Source organism: Acomys russatus, chromosome 5 (assembly GCF_903995435.1).
Source record: "Acomys russatus chromosome 5, mAcoRus1.1, whole genome shotgun sequence".
Lineage (NCBI taxonomy): Eukaryota > Metazoa > Chordata > Mammalia > Rodentia > Muridae > Acomys > Acomys russatus.
Genome location: NC_067141.1, coordinates 26,253,747 through 26,264,474, shown reverse-complemented (window position 1 = coordinate 26,264,474; position 10,728 = coordinate 26,253,747). Strand labels below are relative to the sequence as shown.

Here is a 10,728-nt window from a genome sequence, read left to right as displayed (position 1 = left end):
TTATTTATCTGTATAATACAGTCGATGGTAGCAGAAATATGTGCACAAAACAATTCAGAATTCAGAGTAAAAAAAGAAAAATCTAAGTTTATCCCATTGGGTATTTAATGTACATGGATTTCACAGCTCTAGTCTACCTGTACCCCAGCACCCCACATACAGCTGCTGTCTCCCAGTGACATCAGATGGGAAGCAGCTTTGCAGGGCCCTGGGCAGAAGCCCAAGTTCCAGGCCAGGCAGAGGGAAGGCAAGAAGGGGTGAGGAAGCTGGCTCCACTGCTCCTCTCCAGGGACACCCAAGCAGGAGACCCTGCAGTTACATGGCCAGCTATTGATGCTGGCTGCAGCTACTGGACGCAGATGCACACCCACAGTCAAGTGTACCTTGCTCCTCCAGGAACAGCTGCCTGCCCATCCACAGACCCCACAATAGGCTCGTCCTGCTGAGCCATTTCACAGTATGTCTGCTCACTCGCCCTTCAGAAGTGTCTGCAACACACTGTCACCTACAAAGCCTGTCACAGATGTGTTGCAGCACATTAATGTCCTAAGACAGCACTTGGAGTACCCACATGGCACTGCTCTATCCAGCTGAGGCAGTAATGGCTGAAAGCTGTAGCCATGCAGCCAAAAGGCCTCCAGGTTAGGCGGGTTCTGAGCTATTGCACTATCATACTATATTTCTGCTTCCAATCATGGTTCAGAGTCCTAGTGAGAGCGTAAACAAAGATGAAAGAAATGTTACTCCACTTTAATATAGTCTGTAGTATCATAAACATCGGTGCTCAGTAGTGAGACGTCCAGGCCTTCTGCCCAGGGCAGTGGTCACAGCAGCACTCCACCAAGGGCCTGACGCAGCAGCCTCCTGTAGTCCAGTGGTGAAGAGTGGAGTCACCCCCTTCACACTCCAAGCTTCCTCTTCTGGTCAAAGTAGGCGTCGAACCTGGCTTGGGCATATTCCTGGGAGAGAGCAAACACAAGCAGCTCCCTATGTAGCCAGGCTGAGCTGACCTGGAGAATGCTACTGAGATCTGTTCTATCTTACAGTATCATCTGATCAAATCAGACTTTAAAACCTGCTTGAAATATCCCAATTTCCTGTCTTTGCCTGATGACATAACTATCAAACCTTCTACCTAACGTAGAGTGGGTGGGACCCATCACAAGAAAAAGAGTCTATGTCAAGGGCAAGGAAAGCTAGTGTCAGAGCCTGGCTTACAACAATGGTGCCAGCCTCTAACCCGAAGCTGGGTATTACAAACTTGGAGTCTGGAGTGTTAACATGCCTTATAGCAGGGAGGTGACACCTTTTAGTGTCCCTTGTGTTAAAATGGGCTGCAGTGGAGCTGACTGACAAAAGTCTAGAGTTCTCCCTGCCTCACACAGACCCCACTAGCATGTGGCTGAAGGTGACCAGCAGCACCTACGGCCCTGGGGTGAGGCAATTGTAACATCAAGAAGGGCTTCCAGAGAAACTGCCCCAGTGCCACCAGGTCACCAAATGCCCAAACCAAGGGGTCACACACCACAGCTTCCTTGGAGTTGAGGAAACATACCATGTACCCGAATTCAATGGATGAAATCTTGGCCTGTACAATGGACCAAAGTCCCCAGAGGAAATGGGAGGCAAGGGCAAATCTGTAACCACAGAAATGAGAAGCATATCAGCCATGTGAGGTCAGTCAGAGAACCACAGACATCATCGTATACTCCAGCCATGTTACCAGTATCTTTCTTAGGCAGTAAGTGCTGCCTTGGCCCTTTTATGGGACCGTGTGTGAAGGGACTGGACTCTCCCCACCTCTGGCCAGTCATGGGAATACTTGTGTGAATACAACCAGGCCAGCAGCTGGTTATACTGCCAACACCGAGCAAGGAAAAGCTTACCTGTTGACTTCAAGCAGCATGTCTTCTTTTGTAGCACACTGCTCTTCACTACTGAGGCTTTCAAAATCATTTTGGAATGTAGTCAAGTAACTGGAAATAAAATGGAGCTTAAAAAAAAATTAACTGTGTTAGCATGGATGACTGTTAAAAGCAAACCCTGCCAACAGCTGCATGCCCGTCACACATGTTGCCACTGCCTCTGTGCCACCAGAATGAGAACAGCAAGGCCAACGTGGCGTCTGACCCTGACGTTAATGGTATCTATCTATCCCTTAGCTTCCTTCAAGTGGGCTGAACACAAGGGTCTCCATGAACATCACAAAATCACACAGTTCAAGGGAACTGGAGAGAGTAGCACTGGCTTCTCTTGGAAAGGACCCAGATCTGGTTCCCAGCACCCACAAGGTGGCTTACAACCTTCTCAAATTCTAGTCCCAGGGTATCCAATGCCCTCTTTGGTCTCTGCAGGCACTCTATACACGTAGTGAACAGAATTCATGTAGACAAAACACCTTTTCACATAAAAATGCAAAACAAGAACTCTAGAAGGCCACACACTTTATTTATACAGCATTCTGCTCCCATGTGCATGGATGCCAGAAGAGGGCACCAGATCTCATTATAGATGGTTGTGAGCCACCATGTGTTTGCTGGGAATTGAACTCAGGACCTCTGGAAGAACACACAGTGCTCTTAACCTGAGCCATCTCTCTAGCCCCGAAGGCCACACACTTTAAAGTACCTACGATGAATTAAAAGGGGGGGGGGGGCGGGGGCGGGGGCAACGGAGCCTGGCGTGGTGGTGCATATGCCTTTAATCTCAGCACTTGGGAGGCAGAGGAAGGCGGATCCCCGTGAGTTCCAGGCCATCCTGGCTACAAAGCAAGTCCAGGGCAGCCAAGGCTACACATAGAAACCTTGTCTCAAAAAACAAACAAACAAACAAGAAAAGGAAAAAAAAAAAAAAAAAAGGACAGCTGGGCGTGGTGGTGCACATATTTAGTCCCAGGCAGAAACAGGTGGATCTTTGTGAGTTTGAGGCCAGTCTGGTTTACAAAAGTGAATCCAGTCAGCCAAGGCTATTACACAAAGAAACCCTGTCTCAAAAAAACAAAACAACAAAAAACAAACAAAACAAAATAAGAGAGAGGAAGAAGAAGAAGAAAAGAAGAAGAAGAAGAAGAAGAAGAAGAAGAAGAAGAAGAAGAAGAAGAAGAAGAAGAAGAAGAAGAAGAAGAAGAAGAAGAAGAAGAAAAGCACTGGGCCGGGCATGGTGGCGCACACCTGTAATCCCAGTTCTCAGGAGGCAGAGGCTGGCGGACTTTGAGGCCAGCCTGGTCTACAAAGTGAGTCCAGGACAGCCAAAGCTACACAGAGAAACCCTGTCTCAAAAAAAAAAAAAAAAAAAAAAACAAAACAAAAAAACAAAAAAACAAAAACAAAAACAAAAAACAAAAAACAAAAATAAAACAAAAAGAAGCACTGTATTACTCAGAGGTAGTGTCTGACAGAGGCCCATACTCATTTATTTGAGGATCAAATCCAAGGCTCTGTATATGTTGGTCAAACTCTCTCCTACTGAGAGAGACATCCCACATCCCTGGCACCATTTCAAAGGCTCAGGAGAGAGAGAGAGAGACAGAGAGAGACAGAGAGAGAGAGACAGAGAGAGAGAGAGAGAGAGAGAGAGAGAGAGAGAGAGAGAGAGAGAGAGAGAGAGAGAGAGAGAACTAGAAAGCAGCTTCCTTAGCTTGCACACTGTTGCACAGTTTCAGCGCTGTCTTTTACCACCACAGTCTGCCCCAGCTGACGCCCCCCTCTCTCAGCTATTCTGAACCCTGTTGCCACTCACTCCATGGGTCCAATTTCTCTTCCACCAAGCTTAGACCCAGTGCCCTCACCTGTGCCCTGCTCCTTACTCCAAGCAGACCCACCTACTGCTATGCCTCCTGCTCCTTACATAAGCTGGCTGCCTTTGGACATATTCAAGCTTATCCCTGACAGCCTTAAACTGTGACCAGAAGAGAGTAATGACACTTCCTGGCACCTTAGCAAGCTCCCATTTGAAAGGCCAGCCTTGAAATGGAGTCTGCTTCCTGAAACTTCTTCATGGGCTCATGGCTCCACAAGGCCTCAAAAGATGCACCCTGACTCTGCAGCCGTCACTTGCTCACACCTGTCCTCACAGGCAGCATCTGAGCCACCGTCCTGCAGCTGTGAAATGCTGTCCTGCTCACTCCCTGCTTTCACTTAGGTAGTGTTTCGCTTTCACTCAGGAGGCAGAAGCAGGTGGATTTCTGAGTTCAAGGGCAGCCTGGTCTACATAGGTGATTCAGGATAATAAGGGCTACACAGAGAAACTCTGTCTCACAAACAATACAAAATTTAAAAAAAAAAAAAGTGAAAAATGAGCAGCATGTAAGCTGAGTGGTGGCTGTGAGTTTCAGGACAGTCAGGGCTGCACATTGAAACCCTGTCTCAAAACCAAAAACAAACCAAAGCATGCCATTCTAACTGTACAGCTAGCTCACACATAAAGCTGACTTAGCAGTCCAAATGAGACTCCTACCTGCTGTTTCCGGGTAGGGTACTTCTGGAAGTTCGCTCTGAAGAAAGGGTACTTTTCATAGGTATAATCATACATCCACTCACAGAAATGGTTTCCAATGTCAAATCCCCTGAAAGAGAGGATAATGGAGGCAGGAGTGAGGCACTCTGCAGGAGCTGCAGGCTCCCCAAGCCGAATGGGGGCTGGGGAGATGGCTCACTGCTCAAGAGCCCTTGCTGCTCCTGCAAAGGACCCCTGCGAGGGAGCTCACAATTGCCTCCCAACTTCAGTTCCAAGGGATCTGGATAGGCTCTTTTGGCCCCTGATGTGCCCTCAGCACTAGGCTCACACAAGATGCACATACATACACATAAAACATATACTAAAAGCTGAATGAACCTTAAGTGGGACTCTCTGGTCCCCAAGTTAGGCTTCTGGAGTAGACAAGAGTATGGCATTTTTAATGTCATAGAAAGCCATTTAGGTTGGCATCAGAACCATAGCAAACTGAGGCGGGGAAAGGTGCTACCTGAATACTACTTGGGCACTCGAGCACAGTGCTTCATGTCAGGAGAACCATCTTGGCAGCTCAGAGGAAGAGCCAGACTGCTTTTGAGTGCTTTGCTCCAACTGCATGGTAAGGCCTATACTGACCTGTATGGGGCAAATACCTTCTTTTCTGGTGTGTGTGTGTGGGGGGGGGGGGGGGGGCTTTTTCCTAAGTTGTTTACACCTATAATTGCTTTATATTACAATAATATGAAGTACTATACTCTGAAATTAGCGTTTGACTGCAACACATTACCTGTAATTGTAACTGCTGTATTCAAAGTCAATGAGCATCAGCTTCTGCTTTTCAGAATTCTCCCGGCCTTCCAGCAATAAGATATTACCTACAAAAGGGTTGGGAGACAAGACGTTTTATAACACAAGGCTCCAATCTTTGGGCAGCAGAATTGATTCTAGCCCTGAATGATTTCAGATTTGATCCAAAAGTCATCACAGGGGCAGACAAAGTTTTGTCATGGCAGTCTGGCAGGGAGACTCCAGGACCAGCTGTTCCCAGTCCTTGCCCTCCTGGGCAGTCTGAACACTACAGAACATAACCAGATCTCAACTACTGTCTGGAGAAGTACTTTCCAAAAACTTTACATGGTGTGCACCTGAATGCATTTGGTCTCCTTACCTCAATCTTCTGGAGCCTTGGGACTGGGCAACTGTTATCAGCTGGCCAATTAAGGCCCAAGTGACTTGTCCCTGCATGCCATTCCAACCCAAGAAGTCCACAGACAATGGCCCTATGACATTTCCTCTAGCATTGAATATAGGCAAGTGGGTGATTGTCAGCCCTAGAATCCTACATTAATATGTTCAGAAGCTCAAGAGTCGGTGGGAGGGCCTGGAGCTCCATCCTTTGTTAACTCTGTCCATTCTCCCTCTCCCAGGGTTTCTAATGGAGGTAGTTTCTATGCTTTGCAGCATATTCCTGTTGCTTCCAATGACGATGAAAAAAACGAGAACAGGAGTGAGACACCCAAACGTATACAATAAAATAAATGCAAGCCATCATTTCTATCCTTTCTACAGTTGGCCATCACTCAGACAACTGAATTGGTCCAGACCCCTCTGGTGATGATATGCACACTTCATTACCATAGAACCAGAAAGCTATGGCTAACAGGCAAAGCTGCTGCTGAAATTTCTATACTTTGTTCTAGTACACTAGTTGGCAAGCAATAATCAGCTAATCAGAAAAGTTCTTTGACTCAAATTAAGGGTTTATTGATAGGAAGTCTTCATAAGAAACCAATCTAGGCTGGGCACGCCTTTAATCCCAGCACCCCAGCATGTGGGAGGCAGAGGCAGATGGATCTCTGTGAGTTCGAGGTTAGTCTGGTCTACAAAGAGAGTTCCAGGACAGGACATCCAGGGCTATTCACAGAGAAATCCTGTCTCAAAATACAAAAAAAAAAAAAACAAAAAAAAACAAAAAAAACCAAACTAAACAAACAAAAAACCTCTACTAATCTAGAGCTAAAAATGTAGAGGTATGGGCTGGGCATGGTAGCGCACACCTTTAATCCCAGCAGGTAGGCGGATCGCTGTGAGTTCGAAGCCAGCCTGGTCTACAAAGTGAGTCTAGGACAGCCAAGGCTACACAGAGAAACCTTGTCTCGAAAAACAAAACAAAACAACAAAACCAAAACCAAAACAACAATAACAAAAACAAAACACACACACACACACACAAAACCAACCAACAAACAAACAAAAAAAAGTAGAGGTATGATTCCTTAAGTTCAAGATCTGAGAGCCAGCTTGGGCAACATAACAAAATGCTGCCTTGAAAACACAGAATAGCTGAACTGTGGTGGTTTTAATATCTTTAATTCCAACACTTGGGAGGCAGAAGCAGATGAATCTCTGAGTTTGCTGACATCCAGGGCTACATAGTAAGTAAGACCCTATTGTTGGGGGATGGTTTGGTTGCTGCCCAAATAAGCAGACTCATATACACCAAAATGTTTGTAACCTTGCCTAAGAACGTATTCCTGGGACTGGAAAGATGGCTCAGAGGTTAAGAGCACTGGCTGCTCTTCCAGGTCTTGAGTTCAATTCCCAGCAACCACATGGTGGCTCACAACTATCCATAATAAGATCTGGTGCCCTCTTCTGGTGTTCTGGCATTCAGGCTCAGAAGGAGGAAGAATGCTGTATAATTAATAAATGAATCTTTAAAAAAAAAAAAAAAAAAAAACAAACTCACTCCTGTTTGATCAATAAAAAGCCAACACACCTGGGCAGGGCAAATGGGATAGATGTGGCTAAAGTTCCCGGGCTTTTGGGAGAGAGACCAGAAAAAGAGAAAAGAGACGAGATGAGATGACATGAGACGAGATGAAGAGGGGAAAGGAGGCCACTCCACGGGTTAGGTGGGGGAGAAACACATGGCCAGAGTGGATGGAGGGTTCAGACCAGAGGAAGAGCATTAGCAAGTATTTGGGACTATGGATGGGAGGTAGTTCCATAGAAATTATTAGAAGTAGATGGCATGGGATTGGGACAGGGTATGGGATGCCTGCCCCAATATAGAAGTCAGTTTATGGGATTATTATCAGACCTGCCCCAGGTAAATCAAGGCTATTTTAAAATATAACAGGTTTCTGTATTTCATTATTGCAAGTGGATTAGAAAATACTGCCATAATAAAAATTATAGGGCTAGGCTGGACGTGGTGGCACACGTCTTTAATCCCAGCACTTGGGAGGCAGAGGCAGGCGGATCGCTGTGAGTAGCCAGCCTGGTCTACAAAGTGAGTCCAGGTCAGTCAAGGCTACACAGAGAAACCCTGTCTTGAAAAACACGCGCGCGCACACAAAATAAATAAATAAAGAAATAAAACTAGACAAGTAAAAAATAGTAAAATTCAGTGACAGCAGCAACATACTTTACTGTAATTTTCCTTAAGTAAAGCAGTCTGAGTGTGTAGTGCTGTGTGTGCATATTTTGTGGGAAGGTGGTTTGAGGGAGTTGCATAGAGCCCACATGATCTGGATCTTCTGTTCTTCAGGCTAATCAAGTAGCACTATCTACCATAAGGAGTTACATATCAATAGGTACATGTGGCTTCACCTCAATTTCCAGTTTAGAGACAATCTTTTCAGATCTTTCTAATGTACAGATTTTAATATTATAAACATAATGAACATACTCTTGTTTTTTGAGAACTTGCTTTTTTAACCATAATGCAGATGTTTCGCGTGAAGGTGTTCTTTAGTATAAAGTTCATCTTTAGCATGGCATGGCAATCCTTACCTTCTTGACAGTCATTATGACAAAATACAACTGGAGATCTAGTGTACTGCAGCAATGATCTGGAAAAGGAAAGCCTCACTGTTACCTATGGAATTCAGTAAGCGCAGGCATGCTCTCGTGTGGCCAACACAGAGCCTGCCTGCGTCCTAACACAGTGCACTCATTCATGTTCAGAAAACCATGTGTCTCTGCACAGAACCTACTCAGCCTCCCCGCACTGCAAGCTCTTCCCCTCTGCACTACTGCACTGGTCATGCTGTCCTGGCATGCACAACTGCTCCTCAGGAGCCTGATACTGACTAGAAATGATGACTCTGGAGTGGTTTCCTTCGTGGCACATATCAGAATTAGACAAGTGCTTTCTGTCGTTAAACGTCTTGGCACTATTTCCAACTGGCACAGCACACATGCCTGCACCCAGCCTCACCAGACACCAATTTCCTGGTGCTTAGGTTTACCCTACCATCTCCCTGGCCTACTACCTCCACCCGCCACTCCTGCTCTTGGTAAAACCTCACTTGACCATCTCACAAAGTGAGTTCTAGGACAGCCAGCAATATAAAGAGAAATCCTGCCTCAGGAGGAAAAAAGACAGACTCCCAGTTTCAAACCATCCTGTTCACCAGGACTTGCTATGGAGAGACTATTTACTCGGTAGATGAGGAGCTTACTACACCTCAGGACAGGGGACAACAAGCTACACTCACCTCAGATTCTCAAGCTCCAGAGGCAGGTTGTAAGTGAGGATCTTGTGCAGTTGCTGAACTCTGGCCTCCCCGCTGAATTTAAGTCTTAGCACTTGATTCAGGTATCTGCCACAGGAAGGACAAAGACCAGTGCTAAGCTTAACAGGTGTATTCTCAGCTCTCACTCAAGCACCCAACTCCAGCCAATCCCAGTCCCAAGGAAGCCCTGTACTCTCCAGGAAAGAGGGAGGGAATGGTTGGACCTATAACACTGAGGGAAGCTGGCTTTCCACCCACCCACCTGATGGCAATTTTGCAAACAAGTCTTCATTCTTGGTCCAGGAATTGATTGATCATGCAAGAAAGACTTATTCATGAGACATACGTCACAAGTGAAGGCACGCACACCAATGAACCAAAGGGCCTCTGACCACCCTGGCAGATGAACGGAAGCACCCACTTCTGTTACTGCCAAAGACACCAGGGTAAGAGGGATGGAGAACACTTACTTTTCCATTGTTCCAAAAAGCCATTTTGGTTCCTTATTGAATGGCATTTTCATACCATGAAATGTGGCCATTTTTTCAGCTATTTCTGCAGAAATATCTGGTAAATGTAACTCTTCAGTGTCCAGTCGCCGGCTCTGGAATGGAAAAGGGATTCAGGAACTGTTATTTACACATGTGATTTGGCAACTGTTTGTTTTTTCAGTTTTGTGTGCATTGATGCTTTGCCTCCGTGTCTGTGTGAGAGTGCTAGATCTCCTGGAACTGGAGCTATAGACAGTTATGAGCTGCCTGCCATTTTGGTGCTGGGAACTGAACCCTGCTTCTGAGCCATCTCTCCAGCTCCACACTCTGACAAATGTATTAAGACCCTACTCAACCAGTGAAAAAATTTTCCTAAGCCAGGCGCATGCCTTTAAATTCAGTAACAGCAGGCAATCTGTAAGTTCAAGGTAGGCCCCGTGTTCCAAAAAGTAAAGACACAGCATCCCCACAGGTAATGATCCGTTAAGTACCATAGTACTTTTACATGTGTACATTGAGAGGGGTGTACAGGGAGAAACAGATCTATTTCCTTAAGGACCCAAGGAAGCCCTTCCTTTAATGAACTAGAAACACCATTCATGTGTCATATGATTGCATCTCTTCAACTACAGTGGTGTCTTCACTTGTCAAAACAGCCTGTCTTTAGGAGTTCCCAGCTCAACACCTTCCTATCAGAGAGCCCTAGGTTCAAAACGGCTGCCAACTGCTCCTGCTGTGTCCTTAGCACGAGGGTTGGCATGGAGTAGGCATCGGTGCAACACACTAGGCAAAAAGGTGGACATGGAGGTCAAATCCTAGCCAGCAGACACTATGCTATCCCCATCCCCAGTGTAGCCTGAGGCCTGGATCATCCCATCCTGACAGCCTTTCACAGAGTGTGTAAGGAATCCTGAGGTCTGGGGAATCCCCTTGGCTACTCCTCACAAGATACACCCCGCAGGACTCATGGTGAAGTTTCCCTGAAGGTACAAAGCAGCAGGCACAGGGCAGGATGAAGTTCTGCCAGTCAGAAATCCTGCTCAAATTCTTGCTTCAAAGATATTCAGGCTCTTCCTCAATTCTGGAATACTCTCCACAGCATTCTCAACAAGCCATGCTGTTACACGGACAGGGAATCAGCTTCCACTAACCAGATACTCAGGACTTCTGCAGGCAGCTCACTCAACTTTCAAAAATGCCGGTATAGATACATAACACTTAGCAAAGGGAGTGTGTACTATATAACCATACATGCTATATAT

At 46.0% G+C, this 10,728-nt stretch overlaps 1 protein-coding gene across 3 annotated transcripts in view; it reads right to left on the bottom strand.

Annotated features, from left to right (window-relative positions):
* Positions 1 to 777: 777 nt before the first annotated feature.
* Positions 778 to 10,728, bottom strand: part of Chka (choline kinase alpha) — a 47,400-nt gene continuing 37,449 nt past the window's right edge. For all 3 annotated transcript variants that reach the window (XM_051145774.1, XM_051145775.1, XM_051145776.1), the window contains 8 exons: positions 9,446 to 9,579; positions 8,958 to 9,062; positions 8,251 to 8,309; positions 5,240 to 5,327; positions 4,456 to 4,564; positions 1,887 to 1,993; positions 1,556 to 1,637; positions 778 to 959 (listed from right to left, as the gene is read on the bottom strand). In XM_051145774.1, coding sequence (XP_051001731.1) covers positions 900 to 959; positions 1,556 to 1,637; positions 1,887 to 1,993; positions 4,456 to 4,564; positions 5,240 to 5,327; positions 8,251 to 8,309; positions 8,958 to 9,062; positions 9,446 to 9,579 — 744 coding nt within the window. In that variant the 3' untranslated portion in view covers positions 778 to 899. The remainder of the gene's footprint in view (positions 960 to 1,555; positions 1,638 to 1,886; positions 1,994 to 4,455; positions 4,565 to 5,239; positions 5,328 to 8,250; positions 8,310 to 8,957; positions 9,063 to 9,445; positions 9,580 to 10,728) is intronic.